The sequence below is a fragment of the Dipteris shenzhenensis genome, chromosome 17 (assembly GCF_047967505.1).
Source record: "Dipteris shenzhenensis isolate YYH24624 ecotype China chromosome 17, Dip_SZ_1.0, whole genome shotgun sequence".
Classification (NCBI taxonomy): Eukaryota; Viridiplantae; Streptophyta; class Polypodiopsida; order Gleicheniales; family Dipteridaceae; genus Dipteris; species Dipteris shenzhenensis.
This window is the reverse complement of record NC_141612.1, coordinates 34,396,743-34,416,939: the sequence shown is the minus strand read 5'-3', so window position 1 is coordinate 34,416,939 and position 20,197 is coordinate 34,396,743. Positions and strand designations below refer to the sequence as shown.

The 20,197-nt window shown below is 42.5% G+C and overlaps 1 protein-coding gene across 2 annotated transcripts in view; it reads right to left on the bottom strand.

Moving 5' to 3' along the window:
* Window positions 1–20,197, bottom strand: part of LOC147892025 (myosin-9-like) — a 72,709-nt gene that overhangs the window by 1,797 nt on the left and 50,715 nt on the right. For both annotated transcript variants that reach the window (XR_015542408.1, XM_087387912.1), the window contains exons 23-38: window positions 20,066–20,164; window positions 11,760–11,990; window positions 9,557–9,696; window positions 9,297–9,411; window positions 9,125–9,175; window positions 8,403–8,486; window positions 7,653–7,823; window positions 7,065–7,220; window positions 6,750–6,956; window positions 2,105–2,257; window positions 1,915–1,985; window positions 1,716–1,815; window positions 1,566–1,622; window positions 1,320–1,376; window positions 1,144–1,224; window positions 32–114 (exon numbers count right to left, since the gene is read on the bottom strand). Coding sequence is in view for 1 of the 2 variants with exons in the window: in XM_087387912.1 (XP_087244038.1) it covers window positions 32–114; window positions 1,144–1,224; window positions 1,320–1,376; window positions 1,566–1,622; window positions 1,716–1,815; window positions 1,915–1,985; window positions 2,105–2,257; window positions 6,750–6,956; window positions 7,065–7,220; window positions 7,653–7,823; window positions 8,403–8,486; window positions 9,125–9,175; window positions 9,297–9,411; window positions 9,557–9,696; window positions 11,760–11,990; window positions 20,066–20,164 (1,856 nt within the window). In the remaining variant the exon portion in view is untranslated. The remainder of the gene's footprint in view (window positions 1–31; window positions 115–1,143; window positions 1,225–1,319; window positions 1,377–1,565; window positions 1,623–1,715; window positions 1,816–1,914; window positions 1,986–2,104; window positions 2,258–6,749; window positions 6,957–7,064; window positions 7,221–7,652; window positions 7,824–8,402; window positions 8,487–9,124; window positions 9,176–9,296; window positions 9,412–9,556; window positions 9,697–11,759; window positions 11,991–20,065; window positions 20,165–20,197) is intronic.

The window sequence follows — 20,197 nt, the reverse complement described above, 5'->3', positions numbered from 1 at the left end:
TAAGACAGTACTGCATTTGAATTCCCCCCACCTTGAGTCATCATCCAGCAAGAAAGAGTTGCTCACTGCATTGTTTGAATCTTCTGTCATCAATACCCTCATGTTGGCAATGACCTGCCAGAAAACTCACACTTTTAGAGAGAGAAAAATACTAAACATGAAAACCTCAACTATATTTTGAAAACGATTTTTCTTTATTATGGCACACGACATGCAGAATACAGTGTGCAGCCTTTTTACTCAGCATCCGCAAGGTCGCAGACACAGCATGCATAATGACACTTAAAGTGCAGTCGTCAACCCAAACATCCAATCTGTTCCATTTCAAGGGTCATTAGTCCGAATCCAATAGCGAGTATGGACATGTATAAATTGGCAGGCCCTTGGAGCTTTGCTTGCAGGGAGCCTTAAGGGCAAGGCTCCGTGAAGTTTTTAATGAACCCAACCTTTGAGTTCTGATGAAAGCTCTGGTGAAAGGCAGAATCATGGTAACATTGGCATGCAATCACTACAGGATCAACCCTACATGCCATCTGACGACCCCTAATTTCGACCCAAGAGTACATCATGCATAACATGGAGGAGCTACTTACAGGCCATCCGACTTAACGAACTCCCAATGGTGGATTGCTTATAAACACATGCTCTCACACATGCAGAAAATTCCAAAGACAGACACAGATCTGTACTGAGTTCCAGCTAAATCTCCAAAGATGAATGGCACAGTCATAATTGAAGAGCATCACTTGGGAAAGGCTAGTTAAGAAGTAGTCCACGTTATCTTTAAAAAGTGCTCACACTCCCGGCATTCCCTTCATTCGAAACTATAGCTTCGAGTGAAGTAAAGCAATTCCATCTCTCTACCTCAAACAAACAGACTTTCGTAGAGTTTTAGAAAAGTAGTTGATAGGGCCACCATTACAAAAAGTAAAGAGGACACATCCCAATACATGCAAAAACATAGGAAAAGGATATCCTTAGAAGCATGGCCTTGACCATGCAGGGGGTGAACGGAGTTAGTGAGGAGCTTGTCTTTGGCATGGACTTGGTACCAGACAGTGGCAGTTTGAAACCTGACTGGCTTCATTTTCAGCTCTTGTAAACATAGCAAGAACCAGCTCGTAGAGAGGTAACGTTCCTCACCTCATGTGAAACGCTGTGAGTTCCGTACTTATCATCCCAGTACATGGTGCTGATACGATACAGTTGTTGTATGCTCAACACCTACATCAGAAAGTCATGGCATTAGCATAACAGCCATAAACATAAAGTTCAATGGTTCTTAAGCTTCTAATATCATCACTTAACAGCATACTCACAGGGCAAAGATCATGTGTTATCTCATCTAGTGATTTCTTTGGTTTCTGGTGTATAACCTGCCAGACATCACCAAGAACAGAATGACACCAAATGTCTTACATGTCAAGATCACGAAAGAAACCAAGATTACTGTGATAGCCTGAATAAAAATTTGAAACAGAGGGGGGCTTTTTAAAATTAAAAGGCATTACCAGAAGAAAATCCATCAATTACCACGTAACAAGAAACAGAAAAAGACATCTCACCAGGAAACCCACAGCCTGTCTTATATGCTTGAGTTCATCCCATGAAGAGCCAGCATACTGCAAACCTCACAAAGTTAAGCCGTCTGTTAAAGGTTTGGAAACTACTAAGAAAATCATGGATCAACAAAATAAACCATAAAGGTTTATCACCTCTTCTGAAGCTTCATACACCCAGTGTTCCAACTCAGCCAAACCAGCCTTGACATACTCTCCATTGCTAAAGGAGCAGCATTCCCTTCGTAATAGAAGGCTGAAACAACAGGAGAGGCAACATCATACGGTACTTCTAAACTGTAACCATAACGTAGTTATTAAGCTATCCAAGTCCACCTTTTAAAAAGGGTTCTACCTGTTGAACAGCTGGACATTTATATAAGAAAATATTTGAGTAAAAACTTTCCTGGCCAGAAATGGTGGCACCTGTGACCAACACATGGATGAGGAATCTAATCAAGAGGCTTGCTGAGGTTAACATGGAAAACATGCTCAAATTGCTAGCATATACAAAAAAGAAGAAAAGGACGGGTACTATGCTGTACATGATTGGCCCGCATTGTGCTAAGAAGATTGCTGAGGCTCTTAATTATGCTGTGCCAATGACTGCTTAATATCTGTTGAGCAGTAGCAGTAGCATTAGCATGCACAGATCTTGACGCTGTTTTCCCTAAGGTTGCCCTTGAGGTCCTTGGAGCCTGCAAATAAAATGTCAAGTCCTCAATCAGCTTAACTTCAGCAAAAGTAAGAACCAAGTGGAGCGAGACAAACTACAAAATGGTTCTAGGCTGAACAGTATATAACAATTGATGCATATATTCATAAACTCAATACATATGAAACATACATAACTTTCTAACACAACAATTGATGCATGTATTCATTATTGTCACACACGATACATATAAAATAAATACTTGGAACCTTTCATCAACTCCTTTCGAAAAAGATGACCCTTTGAAATATTCTCAAGATAACATGCTTTGAAACATTTTGCCCAAAACATATCTGTTAGCATGGGCCCAGAATGCATTCTCAACTGGCAAATCGAGGTATCTAAGACCCCCCTTTATCCAAAAAAGCACAAAAACAGTTTAATTGGAAAACCCATTGGTACACCTCAGAAAGGTATGCATTCAAGACATTCCAATATCTCACATGCTGTATCTCGGAATTAACACTGCTGCCAGCAACTGCAGAAGTATCGTAATGATAATGGTTATACCAACTGGAAAAACTAGTAGACTTGAACTGTCCCAGATTCAACTGCTGAAACGATGGCTTGCATCAGCTTGTGTGTAAAAATCAATGATTTGGAGGTTTAAGGTCAACCCTGCACACCTAAACGCCTCTGGTCCTTCTTGCCTCTTCCTACTCCTTTCAGCTTCCTTCCTTGCTGCCCCAACTCAGCCCATGCTCGTGGCCGTGCTGCTTCTAGACAGCCTGTACAGAGAGGCAGTGGGTGGGCTCTTGATGGTTTGCATCAGCTTGTAGTGTAAAAATCAATGATTTGGAGGTTTAAGGTCAAACCCTGGACACCTAAACGCCTCTGCTCCTTCCTGCCTCTTCCTACTCCTTTCAGCTTCCTTCCTTACTCCCCAAATCAGCCCATGCTCCTGGCCGTGCTGCTTCTAGACAGCCTGTACAGAGAGATAGGTTGTAAATGGGCTCTTTCAGCTCCCCCCCCCCCAAAACCCACACCGACAATCACCGAGTCACATTATCTCCCCTCCGTGTCACCTTTCTGCTCGCAGGCGCCCATTGGTAGCTGCAAAACAAGCAGAAACAGCTCCCTTTGTGGCATTCTCTTGGCCCAAGCCTTTGTGGGCTGGATTGTTGGTGCAGAGACAAGACACACGGCAATGATTGATAGAGAAGATGTGACTAAAGTCACATCATATACATGGATAGGGTTGTGCTTGCTAAGCACACCGAAGATGTGACTAAAGTCACATCATATACATAGATAGGGTTGTGCTTGCTAAGCACACCTTGCAGGTCACATGGAAGTGTGCCTGCCAAGCTCGGGGGAAAAAACCTCCACTAGTTGGAGTAAAAAGTGCGCCGGGCCTACACCTAAGGTGTCACCCTACACTCCCAACACATAGGTGCTAACAAACCCCCCTGGAGTGAAGTGGTGACAATGTACAAGGCAAATGTGATATCAATCAACAAAAGGAAGTAAGTCTGCAGAGAGCAATCCAAAAACACCCCTTTCTGCCATTGCAATTACACAAAATTTCCCCAAAATGCAAAAATCCCTCTGATTCTGCCTTGAATGACTGTGTACCTGAAAATAAAGAGAAATACCCCGAGGCACGAGGGCTAAAGAAAGAACACCAGCACGTATCACACGGATAGAGAACTCCCCGTACCAAAACAATCCCTCTGTGGTCGCCACGTAGGTAGCTCGACGTGGGCAACGTGTCTGAGGCAAACAGCCAGGTGTAGGCAGCACGTCAACAGCGCAAGTCACGTGGCAATGGCGCTGAGTGGGCTGGAGCAGTTCAATGGCGGAGCGCTCAGGCCCTTCCACAAGAGTGACGGCGCAAACCAATGGCGAAGCTTCACGTGCAGACAGCTCCCCACAACATGCATGGCTGGACAGTAGCAACACGATCAGGTATCTAGGCGCAGCTCTCAGGCGATGAAGGACAGCTGCAGGTCACGCTTGAGCAAAAGGGCAACGATGCAGGTCACAAGGCAGGCGATGGCGCACAGCAGCGTGTGACGACACTTCCACGCAGGCAACTACGACTGGAAGACGAGCGACAGCAATCACATAAGGTTCCCACCGTACCCAAGGGATACGGAGACATCCTCTCCATCAGAGCATGCTTTGGCACAAATTCTGGAGACTCCCATGATAGAGGATTCGATGCTCACTCGTAATGGAGCACTGAAGATACGCTTGATTGTCGACGATCCCAACTCCCTCCTCCAGGACTTGATGTTGAAGAGTGTTCCACCAATGTGAAGAGGTCTTACGTTTATCAAGACAATGCCACTTGGCCAAGGCTTGTCCTCGCTTCTTCAAACACTTTTCTGTCAGTAGGGGAGACGATAGAGACTGCCAAGCCCCCTTTTTTTGGTTGCCCTCCTCCATAAGGGCACTTGGGAGCATGGACCACTCTTCTAGGGAATAAATTTTGGCGGTCAAAGGAGTGGAGCAGTGGACTCTGTCACTCTTTGATCTACAAATAAAAAGCTGAATGATGCTTATGTTGGGCCAGCTTTATGGATCGATCTAGGCAATAGGGCCACTTACTTTAAAAAAGGATAGGCCAAGGCTTGTAATTTAATTAGAAGCAAACGCGCAAGCTTCATGGAGTCACTCACTGGTCGTTTTAACATCTTTCGAACAAGTTAGGGATGTCGGCTTCAACCTTGATGAACTGATCACACACGGTGGGTTTTGAGCCATTGATGCCTCTCTTGGGTCACCGCATTATTCACCCTCTAAACCCCCAACAAAGTCCACCCATTCTGAAACTGCTAAACAAGCCTAAAATGACACAAGGCCATGTTCACCACCACCCTATCCTGCCCATGAGTTCGAGTATGGTAGGCTGGAATGTGCACGAATTCCACAATCATGCTAGACAACAACTGCACGGCCTGATTCTTTACTAGAGTTGGAAAAAACATGCGTTGGGAGCCATTTGGTCTCTAGGAAGGACGTACCAGAAGGTTCTGTATCTCAATCAGTTCTAGCCTTGCACCCTATGTGTTCGATCAGCATGAAGCAGATGCGGAGAGATCTCCCACTACTTATGAAGCTAGCCTCTACCGAGAAGGATTTAGTAATGCTCACTCAAGATCATTGCAACTGTGTGGCATGTTCAATAAACATCTGCATGGGGATGGTAGCCCGAATCATGATTGTACATGTCTTTAGGTGCATAGCATCCAAGCCACAGTACATGCAAGCTTCAGAAGAATTTTATTTTGAATTTTAAGGTGCGAGCTTTGGGAAAAAATTTTGGAGAAAAAGGTAAGGGAAGGGAAAATATCCACATCACATGTAAAGAAGAAAAGGAAATACATAGATGAGTAAAAACATCCGCATTCAATCATGAATAGTCATCAAGAGCGAACAAACCATGAGAGAATCTAATAACAAGAGAGCTAAGAATGAGAGAGAGGGGAGGGAGGTACTGAGAGGGTCTGAGAGAATAAGAGATGGCTGAAAGAAGCAAGGGGTTGAGAGAAAGTTGAGAAAAGGAATGAGGGTAGAGAGAGGACTGAGAGAGGTGTGAGAAGGCTGGGAGAGATTCAAATTGCGGAAAAAGTCATGGTGGATTCAGGTAATCTTTCAAGGTTTTTTAAAGGGTGTCTGATGGACGCTTCACACCATATGAAGCATTCTAGAAGGCTTCGAACGCTTTGAATGGCACTTTACAACAGCTGCACACTGCTTCAGATCAACCATGGCCTGGCTAACAGAGGGGCAGCACAACTACTCCATAGAGATGGTATCTCTACCAACCTGGTGAGCACTAAGTCAGTTATGAAGAAGGAGATTCATGAGGCTACTCCACCTTCAAGGCAGCATCCCAAGTTCTCTCCAGAGGGAAGCATTTGGGAGACCATCACTAGCATCATGGTATGGAACATATGGGTAGCATGATGCAGCCTAGCGATGGGAGGACAGAAAGTTCTACCTGCTGCCACTCATCAATATATCGTCTATACCCTGCATGCTATTTGAGAGCAAGGTACAGAGGGTTTCAAGAAGACCACTGTGTGACATGAGCCTTTCGGCAAGGCTTGGCCTGCATGTATCTTGTCAATTCTTACGATCAAGGAATTCATTTGAGTGTATAGTCCAGCAAACGACTTGTTGGCACCTGCTCTCAGGTTACCACAGAATATGAACGAGGAACCAGGGATGCAGGCTGCAACAAGGACTTTCTTTCAGTACCTTACATATAGCTGATTTTTTGTACCGTTTTCAAAGCATTTAATAGGAGGTACTTTCTTCTGGGCGAAGATAAGTGTCTTAAGAGTCAAATCTGATAACACAGAGGCCAGCAATAATTGAAATCGAATCCGGTCCATCAGATAAAGGTGTCAAATGTAGTTTTTCAGAAAGACTGCTGTGCCACATCGCAAGATGACAATTAAATGGCAAGCTACACACTTCTACTAATAGTTTACAAAGTTATGAACAAAAAAGTCTCAACAAACCTGGATGCAAAGCCCAAGCAAAGGTGTTATTTCTTTCTTCAAGTTGTCTCGGATCATCCCATAGATCTTTTCCACATATGCAGTGAGTTGCTGTTTAAACAATAAAGCTGGATACTTGGCCTCCACCTGCCGTAATGTATCCAACCCACTTATAACTCCTCCATTTCCGAATGGAATGCCTCCACCAGCAGGAGAGGAACGAAAACCCTGGAGAAATTTAATTGAATAACGTTATGCCACAGCAATCTCCATTTCAACAAGGAACTGTAGCTCTAATATTAGAATGATGGGTACTGAATTGGATTCTCTTTTTACTTGAGTCATCCTTCCAAACAGCGTGACCGAAGAAGGTCTGCGTCTTTGATGAGCAATGCCTCCTGCACCACTAGCTTTGAGAGTTCGCTGCAGAAGGAACAGTAGCGTTGATGTATTTGATAACCAGTAAGCCAAAATGTCGTTATTTTCCTGGCTCTGCAAAACAGTAAACCAATGCCCACAAAGAAGGGAGAAAGAAACGTCAAAAAATTTCAAAAATTTTACAAAATGATGGGACATATATAGGACTTTCATGACGCCTTCCAAAGCAGAACATGACCACACCTAAACCTTAATCCTTCAGTAAATGACACTTAGACACAAGTCAAAATTCCTTAAAAGCATGCTTGTCGCTTAAAAACAAAGTGCAATCTTCCAAACTATCTCCCTCCCCCCCCTCCCTCCCCCAAAAAAAGGGGGACAAAAACACATAAACATAAAATAAACTAAACTAAATCGAAAAAAACAAAAAAAAGAAGAAAATAAAACAAAAAGCGCAATAGCTTAAATGGGAAGCACGTCGAGTCTCTCCAACAATTCATAAACATAATACATGTTTGACTAACTGCACTCAAACATGGCATATACCTCAATAGCTGTCCCAATAGTCTGAATTATACGGTCGAAAACATTTGTTCTCTCTGCTTCAAATGAACGCCATTGCAGTAATGACTTATAGATAATACAAGCTGCAACAGGCCTGCCTTGACTGAAGCCCACATCTTGAGTCACACACTTCAATAATGCATCAAGATTCTCCTGCAGACAATATGAAAATTATGTTACAGCCCATAACTTTGAAAACCAAACGTTTGCACTTCAGAAAGAAATGTCATCACATCTTTTTCCTAAACCAACACATTAGCGTGTGGATATAGCAATCCAAGAGGAATAATCTATATCCAGGGGCACTAAATATCTTCAGCGCTGGTGCTTCCAAAACTTCATCTGCAGCTTCATGTCGCACTAAATATCTTCAGCGCTGGTGCTTCCAAAACTTCATCTGCAGCTTCATGTCTACAGCGCAGGATTTGAACCTTCCAATCCAGTGACCAGGTTGGGGATATGATGCTGCTCGACGAAGACTCACATGTGTGTGACTTGTCAACCGCATACGATGTAAGTGGGCAATATGAGTAAGACTGGGTGCCAATCCCAGATGACCTTGATGGTGTAGGTGGTCCTCATCCAAGACCTCTCAGGTCAAAATCAAACACATAATTCTAATAAATATGTATCGAAGTAAAATGATGTACATCTAAAACATGTTTCCCTGCACACTGTTGCATGTTTGGGTTTATTTCTAGAGAGAAGTTAGAGAATTTACTAATTGATTACCTGTTGCCTGTCTGTGAGCTGTTTTTGACGCCTCTGCTCTGCCTCACTTTGCTCTCTTTCGGAAGAAATGATTGTAGGCAACTCCTAGAAACAACAATGAAAGCCCAATAAGTACGCATAACCCTAGCAGCGACAAACACAAGCACTATGAGCATCTCAAGGTTGGCACTAATTAACATTCCAGACATTAAGACCTTGCATTCATTTGCACCTTGGTCAACATACACACTAATTGCAACCTGTTACTGAGCACAATACATTTTGATACATTGTACGCACTTCACTAATCTAGCTTGACCTTCCCAGATGTGCCTTTAGATTGGTCAACAGAAAAACTTTGCTCTCCCAAAGCTTGCATAATCTATACACATTCTGGCCCAGTACTCCCTACTGCTTAAAATAAACTCGTAGCAAACCTCTGCAACTGTCAAAACACTCTGCCTGGACAAGTTTTCGTGCAGGATCCATTTAACATATAGAGAAGGTAAATCTGCTATCTCAACAACATTTGCAGATTTGCGACTGGACATGCCGGCAAAAAAGATAGCTATCATACACTGGCAGGCTCAAATCTACTGCAAAAACATGCAGGATACTTTCTTTCCATAAAGCATACATCTAAAGCCATGACTCCAAAGGTCTGGTCCAAAGTGACAATTTCAGAAATAGATCATGCATAAGCAAAGCATTCCTTCCTACCCAAAGGATAGGTTCTGACTTACAGATGCAGTTTTGGATTCACCATTCGTGAGCAATCCATTCTCTGGACTTCTCTGCAAATTCTCAAAAGAAGCCTTCATTTTGTAAAAAAAACAATATTGGAGGCAAGAAAACTATACAATGATTCAGCCCCACATTATGACATTGCTGGGTATTAGACTGAATATAACTAACCTGCAGTACTGTGCTTTTGAAACGATTGCTCAAGCCCTTGGTAGGAGACATAACAAGAGTTTGCTGACGGAGGACTTGATTTTCTGACTCCAAATTTGACAGTTTCTCTTCCAATCTACAACCATTCACAAGCATGTAAGAAATCAAAATAGGAATTTTGTATAATACAAGCATACATAGAGTTAAAAAATGGTTATCCTTCTATTAGAAAACAAAGCAACTTCTTTAAAATCTTTAGTAAAAAGGAATTAGCCCAAGACCTTTGCATGGCTTCCTGGAGTTGTTCAACCTTAGACTCCGCCTCTGTTGCTCTTCGTGCTTTCTCATCACTGTCCTTTTTCGCTTCTAAAAACTTCTTCTCAGCTTCAGCTGCTTTTCTCTCAAGGGAATCCGATAAGTCCTGCAAAATGATGGCCATGAGCAATAGCCTAATCAGCATAACCAAACACTGGACTCAAGAACAAAGCATAAAGGTTCATATCTCTCAAACTTGTGCTTCATATATTCCCTGGCAAAATACTTATGATTTTCAGCAAACCGAGCATGAGCTAGTACAAGCAAGCCAAGCAAAATACTTGCCCATGAGGAAACAGAGCGAATGGGCAAACTTGTGCAGATTGATTTTTGGCAGCTTCTTGCTGAAATTTGTCAGCTCCATACTAGCTTTTGGCCAATCTTATGCTCTCGCTACATACCTGCTCATCTAACTCCTGTTCACCATCTCTACTACCTTACCTGCTACCCTTGAGTGCTTCAATTATCTTTGTGCACTCCCTGGTCCATCTTTCTCTCAGTTTATCGCAAAGAACTTCTCCTTCGTTTCTCATTGTCAGCCTTGTACTCTATTCCACTATGGCCTCTACTTCGGATGTTCTCAAGTTCCTATGAAGAAGTGCATGATGACCAAGTCCCCCCTCCAGAACCTCCATTGCCAGAGCCTATTGTGGCTCCAGTATCGTCTCAGATCTCATATTGAATCACACAGTGGCCTAGTTCACTAGGATCAAGTACTCTTAAGACTCACACAGTATCTATTAAGCTGAAAACCTCTTCAGCTCCCTACATACTTTCATTTCCCCAAGTGATGCGCCATTTGTACTGCAATTTCAGCATAAACTTTGACTAAGGGATACCATAAAATTAAAAACCTGAGACAAAGGAATATTTGAATTCACTATAAGGATTCCAATAATTCCTCAGGAGGAGCAGGATCCTCTTGTAAAGGTTCTGGGCTGTGCTCAAGATTGGGTCCTTATGCTCTAAATCTAGCATATGATCAGCATAATTAAAAGCACGCCCAATACTAACTCGGACTGCATGTGAGGATTGCATAGTGGATAGATAAACAATACATTCAGATTTCTGAGAGGCGAATAAAATTCACACTATCTGCATTTTGTGTGAAAACTTCTATCCAAATTTCTTTTGAAAGATTCCACAAAACTCTACTCTCAAAGCATTGACAAATATATTTCAATCTATGCCCAAAAAAAAGGGCTTTTGAAATTAAATAACTTGGTGAAATCCCATTGTAACAATAATAAGTAGGATTTCAAATGGATTAACCATATCCCAAATTTTCCACTAATGCAAGACCAAAAGCAAAGGACAAATTTTAAGACATAATCTCAAGCAAAGTTTTCAAATACAGCAAACTAATTTCAATAAAACAAAGAACTAAATGTGTCTTGAAAAATACCCACACCAAAACACATAAATAGTTTGAGCTAATGAATCAATAGATTACTGTCTTTATTGCACAGATCTTTGACAATAATATTCAGTTTATTTTACGTGTACATGCATCAGCTTTGTCAAGGCCAATCATTGATCAGCCGTCATTCAGTGTTGTCCCACAATTCTCTACATCGCCTCTACATAGCATAGCCGCTCTTCACAATCCACAATTCTCTACATAGCATAGCCACTCTTCACAAGGCAGAATTCTTCTAGCCCTGATACCCGACGTTAAAACAGTTGTGCACTGCGATCTCACTCAATAGATGACCATGATAGAAGGTTCACTACCCAAACACAGCAGATCAGAAAGGAGTTACAACACTAGAACCTCCTGGATGCACAAGCTGCCGAGTAGTCACTCTTTCTAAATGCACTAGCCTGCTAAGGACACCTAGTGCACCTAGGACCTACAACTAGTAGTAACTGTCCTAGCTGTCCTAACTAGGCACTAACCCACCATTAGGCCACTTAAGCCCACCGTTAAGTCACTAAAGCCTAATAACTAATGACCACTGTCTCACTCCTATCTTCCTAACAAAGGCATTGCCCTAGGGGACTTGTTGCACCATATAACGGTATTCACAAAAAGAAGATATAAGAAAATACATATAATATACCTTTTAAACTTTCCAGCCTATAAACAGAGCTAAACTGCCACAATATAAAGCAAGCACTTAAGGTTCCACAGCCACAAGTAAAAAGAATCATTAAAAAAAACTTCACCTTTAGCTTCATGTTTTCGTTTTCAAGTTTCTCAACTTTTGCATTACTAACTTCAATGACTTGCGTCACTTGAGTTTCTTTCATGGTGGAGACAGCCTGGTCTGCAGCTTGCTTCATGGAAGCTCTCTCTTTTGCAAGGAGTGCATTGGTTGTCTCCATCTGAGCCTGCATCTCACTCAAGGAAGCTTGCATTTTTGCGATTTCTTGCGACTTTGCTTCCTCAAGGTCGGTCTGCGAGCACCACATGGGACAACAATGTGTAGACTTATATTAGCATCTCCGTAGGTACAGTTAAAATTTGGTACAGTTAAAAATCATACTCAAATTCATATAACTTCAAAAACAATGCATAATCCTCTCTGCTTCATATCTATCAGGCAACCCAAGCAAGTGCAAGGACTGGTTGACATCCAAAATGTGGAAAATAAGTAAAATTAGAACTCAAAGCACATAGTAAGATGTATTTCTTTAGGCATGACATCTCTCTTATTCCTAAAAATCAGCTAGAAGCAATTAACTATGGCCTCAGTCTTCAACCAAGCATTGAAGTGTAAAAGTGTGACTATAGCTAGGCTGGGAAGACATTGGCCTGGCCCTCCTCTTCTCCCTACTGCCGAGTGTATGCCCCCTTTGTGCCTGCTCACACCATTCTCCTCCCTCCCCTCAGCTTTCCAAACTCACTCCCTTCCAGCTCGCAGCTGCCCTGCTCTCCTAGTTCTCCTGAAAAGCCTAATCCACAGACCTCTTGCCTCCCCTCAGCCCTTCAACTCCCAACTTTTTCAAAACACAACCAGCACATCACCCTTCCGCCGCCCCCCCCCCCCCCAAAAAAAAACAAGACACGCGCACACCCCCCCACACACACACCTTTTATATTTGGCTTTTTATTACAAAAACCAGTCCCAGATAGGCAATATGTAACTACAACATCGAAAGATGGTGAGAAATGAAACTTGGCTAGGGAGGGGTCACCAAAGACTATGATTTCTGTCTTTCCATAGAGTCCAAAGTGCCCAATAGCAAACCCAAGTCAAAAAAAGATCATATCCCTTCCTAGCAGGGTAGATCCCAAGTAACCAAGGGACTTGTCGAAGGAAGCACTAAGAAAACATGCCTATAAGAGTTGCAACAGTAAAAATAAGAAGTCACAGTCACAGGGCAAAGCTAGAAGAGTTATGCCAAGGAATCTCACGGCGTCATACATCTGCGACAAGAAGCTGAGCAATATGCCGACATACTAAGATCTTACCATACAATAGAACCCCATGCATACTGCCACAAGAAAACCTGTTGGCGAAGAGAAAAGTTTGCAAGCCCAAAGTGGTTGCAATACTTTTTACTACCACAATGCATTCCATGACATAGAACAAATGCAATTTGCATAAGCTGAAATCCCAGGAGGCCGCAGCAAAACCTTGTATAACTTGGCAACCGTCATATCAGCCAACAGTGGATGGCCAGAATTATCCAAAAGAAGAGCCCAATCTTTGAGACCATCTGTGAGCTCAAGACAGGGAACTGACTGAAAGTCATGTAGCATCTGTGACAGTAGATATCAAAGGGAGTGCTGTCCCACATAGAATTGCCTGACTGCCATTGGAAAAGACAGCACAATACTTGCATCATTACGTACATCTTCAACAGTGTGGATCCCTTTGTACCAAAGAAAATACAAGCGTCTGGGTTCCTGAATGGCCAACGGATGTGCGAACACCTTCAACAAATGTATGCACTCTGCACGCAAAGAGTTACAATAAGAGCATCCCGACCATGCCATTTGAGATGGGAGAGTATGTGCTTCCAATCTGGAATGCATGTGAGTCACAAAAGGGCATCCTTTAACCTTGCCATCAATATGATCAAGAAAAATCCCAATGAGTTGGCCGCCGGTGGCCAAATGTATCAGTGGTCAAATGCAAAATCAAGTGGCGTATCATCATAAGCCATGACTGATCGCCTTGCATAAATTCAAGCATTATTTTCCCTTTATGAGCCAGAATGTGTATATAAATATTTAAACTAATTTATCTTCCATGCATCCGCGGTGAACAGAGGTGTTCTAAGGGGAATAACTTCACGCCCTTAGGCCATGTTGTGACCGCCAAAATGCCTCCAAGATAGTAGACAAGAAACAGTGATAACTTGCCATCAAGAGAAAAAAGAACTGTATATATGCAACCAAAATGGACTAGACTATCCGGAATCGAACATGTAAAGGCCAAGTGGCTAATTTCCAATATTCCAACTTCTTTTTTAGCTTGGTAAGGACCCAACCCATTTGCTGGCAATGAGTAACTGTCGGCGCTAAAGGATAAACAAGATGACGCACAAGTTGCGAAGATGAAACAATCTTCTAATGCCATAAAATGCAATGTGATTCTTTTTCAAGGAGTGATGGTGGCTTAGATTTTAAAAAAATCACCTCCATACCAGCTGCCAAACCATACAATGATAAAGCATGTATGAGCTGAGACGGATCCCTCTCTATGTTCTTGGGAGTGAAGAAAGAATCATCCGCATATGCTTGTGCGATCATGGTCCTTCCTACATGCATCTCTAATCCATGCAAATTATCCGTAGCACAAGGTGATCCATGGAAAGAAGCATGGGATGAGTAGCTATTGCATATAACAATGCACTGAGATGGCATTGTTGACATACTAAATGATGGAGAGTCCAATCGTCAATCTGATTTGTGCACAGAATGCTAACAGCTTTAGCATCATGATACAACCAATAAATGATGAGCTGCGTTTTTCCCCAAACCCCAGTAATTGCATAGCCTGCAAGACAGTATCCCATTGCACAATGTCAAAGGCTTTGCCAATATTCGATTCTAACAAGAGAACATCTTGCTATGTGTACTTTGCATATTCTATCCCAAAATAAGAATTATTAATATTATCTGCAATATGTCTACAAGGAATGAACCCATACTAGACAGGATGCATCCTATCATGCAGAAAACCTTTGATACAGTTGACCTCCATCTTAGCAACAAGCTTGTAGATGACTGGCAAGTGTAATAGGCCTCCAATCAGCAAAAGATTCACATAGAATTTTATTAGGAAATAGTTTGACCAACCCTTTTTTCCAATTGGCTAGCATTTGTTGAGTTTGCATCTCTTAACTCTCTCTCTATGAAGAGTGCCGCAATCTACAAGGCCTTTGGGCATATATGCCGAAGAATCTCCTGGCGTGACGACAATACATCAAGAGATGGGAAATCAACATGCCCAAATAAATTGGCCTAGTGGGTTGACCTTTGATTTGATAGCTATGAGTTCATTTAATGCCACATGATCTAGCTCCAGTAAATCAGAGGCTCCAGACTTGATACAACGAATGTTCCAAGAGGACCAGTGCTATAAAACCTAAGAGAAGAAGGATACATCTATAGTATCCTGAATCTGCTATCGGTAGGTAGGGAGACCTCTCAGGAGCCATGCGGTAGTGCCGTGTTAGGGGCCTTCCTCTCCATAGAGGTTAAGATTCCAATCACATCATTGTAAGAGGGAATCCCACCCTCTGGTGAGACCTCTCAAACTAGATGAATGGGAAATTCTTGCCCCAAGGTCCTACCAACCCCGAAATCGACCAACCACAAGAGGAAAGCTGAAACCTACCCAAGGTCCCCATTAATAAGTTAGGTTGATACTTTGAAGGTGATGATAACAATGCAGCTCTTCCCAAAACCTACCAGAACCAAAAAGTTGTCACCATCCTGGATGGGGGAGCAGGTGTGAGTGTCTGCACCAAGGAATGTTGGGAGAGGTGGGGAAAACCTTCCCTTGAGTAAACCCACTTGGTAGTGAAGCTATAGCCACTGGCAAAACTGCTGAACTATTAATAGCCACAGCCCCAAAATGCATGGTAATGAGTGATTAGAGGTGATTAGGCTTCATGATTTACTTTAACCGATGTAGTGATGGATGGAGCACAATTGCAAGCCTTACGGGTTTTCAGCTACAGGCTTTAGCATGCAAGCCTAGGCTGACTGTGCCCCTAAAGTGGCCCAATGACCTTTAGCTTCCTTAACCCATCATATATTTTCACATTGTCTTTTATGGTGCAAGCTTTTCTTAGAAGAGTAGTCCTTATCTAAAACGCTCTTTGCTCCCATTTTTCAATTTTCCTCTGATCATTACATTGTAAAAGATGTCTAGCCGACATAGATGAGCACCCTCGGTAGGAGATAAATCTCTCAAGTAATTGATTTCTATCAAAGCCTGAGAAATTGTTTTAACCTTGGTAACATCCTCCCTGAGATGATGCATGCAATTCTTCCCATATTCACAAATTGCATATTACATTTGAGTGACAAATGCAAACCATGCATATTCAACATGTATCTAACTTTGTGCCCAAACAATGCAATGGCATTAGAGACCGCCTCATGCTGTAAATAACTGTTAGTTACAATGAGAAGCCTTTGATTGGCAGCCTGTCATTTTGCATCTCATGAAAAGACAATGTCAACCAAAGTGGAGAATGATCCGAATGTGGATACTCATAGTCCAACCAAGTGGCAAGTAAATGCATCATATTGGTGCACATTAACAATATACAAATGATCCAAGCCCGATAGGCTGACTATGCATTATGCTGAAACGTGTAATCAAGCATTGAAGCCTATTTTGGAACTGGCGCTAGTGCGAACGGGCTGCAGCAGATCGCGATGGTGGCGGGAGGGAGGGGGCTGGACCGAGAGAGAGAGAGAGAGAGAGAGAGAGAGAGAGAGAGAGAGTTTATTAAAATTCTTTGAAACACCAAAGGGTCTACAAGAGTAAAAGAACCAGAGACAATGAGCTAATTGGTGCAGCCTTGATCGTGGACATGGCATGTCCTACCTTATGAATGGGAGCGATAGTCTTAAGGGTCCAAGTGTGAGGGACCCAGTGCAAACCGTTTCGTTAAAAAGATTTGCTAAGATCGGGGCCACAGTATTCATCCCATATGCAATGACCTCAATGCATAGGCCCTCACGATCTTTCCATCGGCCATTGTGAAGCTTCAAGGCTGCATATTTGGCACCAATAGCTGTGAAAAGAGATCTAAACATATCAGTGATTGAAGGTCTCTCGGTGTGCTACTGTATGAAACTCAAAACTGGTAATCCTGGATTAGGTGTAATGAATATTAGAGAAACGCTGGCTGGACGATCGAGAATATCCCAATCTTTGCTCAAGCATGCAACATGCGGTATGGGTTACTTAATAATGGAAGACGAGTTCGACTGCACAAAAAACTCAATTTTGTTTAAATTAGCTTGGTCTCAATATACAAAGGATTATTGAGCTGGCCTGCTGCATCACTAACGTTTTGACAAAGAATATGCAAGCTTTTTTCATAGAGGTACTTAATTTGATTGAGCCTGAGGAGTTATACGAAAGAGAAAATCATGAGACTTATGAACTTAGCAACAAACGGAGGACCTAGCAGGATGTCTGTTACTTTTTGTTACAAATTGGCATTCTGGCCTAGCTGTAAATATCAAGAAACTGACACAGAAATCTAAGGTCCAATATCAAACAGCCGACAAGTCTTTTCTTTCTCAGTGTGGATGATAACTTCCATACCAAGAGGGACCCACACCACTTTTTCTTAAGAGGAATAGATAGAGATCTGCCTAGCTGGTGAGTAACCTTAAATTACAATTGGGAGCATGCTTCCAAGGATTCACATAGAGAATCAAGCACACTCTTGTAAGAACCAGATGCAACTTCTTTGGTTTGAGATGACATATCTGTGTTCTAGGAGGTCACTTCAGGTTGTCTTGCTGTTGGACTATCGAGATAACATCTTCCCGGCAGTTCAGAACACCTTGGTCTGGTAAACCAATGTGTGAGCCAAGTGATGTGGGTATTCACACAGGTGTCAACTCTTAGGCTCATATTATCGCCATTCTCTTGTAGCCCTATAATGGCAGGATGCAACGCATCGATTTACATCTATAGAGTTGAGTACACTCTTGTAAGAACCAGATGCAACTGCTTTGGTTTGAGATGAGGTAGCTGTGCTCTAGGAGATCACTTCAGGTCGTCTTGTTGCTGGACTATTGAGATTACATCTTTTCGGTGCCTTATCTGCAGTTCAAAACACTTTTCGCCAGTAAGCCATATGTGAGCCAAGTGATATGGGCATTCGCATGTGCCTGCTATTAGGCATAGTATGATGCTATGGTGGCCCTAATGACTCCTGCAGGAGTTACCTATTCTTGGAGCTATATGAGGCTGTCTTAAATCTAAGTTTACCATGCAACTCTCTACAACCTGTCTTTGGTTTCTCTCACCTTTCACTATTTTCTTCCACTTTTGTGCTGGTATCAACCTCTTGGAAATCTTTCCTGTGTGCCAATAACAAACAAATCCTTATGCTAGATTCAACCTCTATTACCTCACCACACAAACAGGGACTGGTGCAGGCATGGAACAGCCATGGAGGTAACACTTTCTACATTCTCAAGGGATGGTAACCCTTATATGTGTTGGCAATACAAGATCAATGCCCCCCTATAAGCCCCCAAATGAGGAGAGCTCAGGGGCTTGATCCCTCAGGATGTATAAGGGTAGACGCATTTGTAGGGGGACTGAGGCTGCCATGTGGGCAGCAAGGTGGCTTCCACATGATCTTAGGTTGATTTGGGGCAGCTAAATGGGCCACCCATAAGCAATGGCTAGCATGTGGGCAAAAAGCTGCAGCAGTCGGAAGCAAGAAAGAAGGTACATGAGCTGGTACAAAAGGGGTACAGCAGGAGAACCTGAAGCAGGTCAGTGGACAAGCAGGTCCATGGAAGATCTGGGACAACTGCAGGAGGAGCAAGGGCTGCCACATGGGCAGCAGGAGTAGCCAACAAGTGCTGAAAGGGGCAGGCTTTATAAGACAACACACATGTCGGCAAAGACCAGTCTGTAATCAGCAGAGGGACAGGTCGCGGTAGGTGGCAGACGGGAAGGCCAGTCTGCTCTAACAGTCGGGTATTTCTGGGGCCATCCAGCCCCATTACATGGATCAGGTATTCCCAGAGACCACATCTTAGGCATAGTCACAGGAAAACATGTTTCGTCCTGTCGAAACGCAACGAAACGTTTTGTCAGGAAACGTTTCGAAACAGGACGAAACTCTCTGCATGAAACAGTGTTTCAACCAAATCCTGAAATATTCTTTTTAACAGTTTTTCCCCGTTTTTTAAATGATTCAATGCTCATATATCTAGATTCTAGAATCCATATGCTTTTCAATCCATAAAGATTGATTTACCTGAAGTTGAAACTTGAGAATTAAGATTAGGAAACTTGAAATAAATTTGAAGAATGTGTTGGTGTTTTAAATCTCCTTTTTAGGTATCTTGACTTATATTCCTCTTTTGCTCACTCTAAACTTGAGTTAACAAATCTTATTTGCCACTATTCTTGAATATATTAAGTATCATTTCGAAACCTATCTGTTTCATCTGAAAACACGAAACCAAACCCAACCTGTCAACACAACGAAACGGCGAAACAGACGAAACGTTTCTTGTGACACTGATCTTAGGCTGCACTCCAGGGCAGCAAAGAGGTCAGGAACTAGTTCAAGTTGGAGCAGATATTGAGCAGCTCCAGAGCAGACCTAGGTGCAAACACTACAGCCTGTAGGAGAGCATAAGGAGCTGCATAGGAAGCATCTGTCAACAGAGAACAGTGCTCTACCTAGAGCAGCCATGAAGTCTGACGGAGACAGTGGTGATCTAGGAGGAGTCTACAGCAGAGGGATCAGGAAACAGTGACTGATTTTGGTGCCTACCTCAGTGGATGTTTGCTGAAGGTGTTGGTATAGATTTGTTAGGATTTTGTACTTGGATGTACACATCTATATCTCATACTGATGTCTGTACATGTGTGTACTTTCTCTCTATCTGAAGTGTGCTACCCATCTGTTATAAAACTAGCCTTACTACTTTAATTCAGCTAAATTGAACAGATGAGCTATTGAAGAAAAGCAAAAGCAAAGGACGAGGAAAATTTTTAATTTTCAGACAGAAGAGGGGTTGGCAATATGGACAGAACTCTAAAGAGAGCCAGAGGAAATTATGCAATCAATTAGCTGTTGTGTATTTTATGCTTTCTGTTAACGCTTCTATTGAAGCATTCATTGATGGTCCTTTTCAAAGCTGCTTTCAACCATACAACAGAAAGCAGAAAATGAGAGAAAATGGAGATGAGGATTCTTGACAAAACCATCAATATGCATACAGGACGTCACTTACAACAATGTTCTCTACAGTTCTATTTTCAACCATTCCTCTAATTGTAAAGAAAACCCACTCTCATTCGCTTCTCTAGTTGCAGACGCCAAGTGAGTTCCTCGCAACGCTTCTCCAGCTTTGTCTTTGCTTCTTGTAGAGCACCTGTCTCCTTGGCAGCCTGCCAAAAGTTGCATTGTGTAATCTCAGTAAG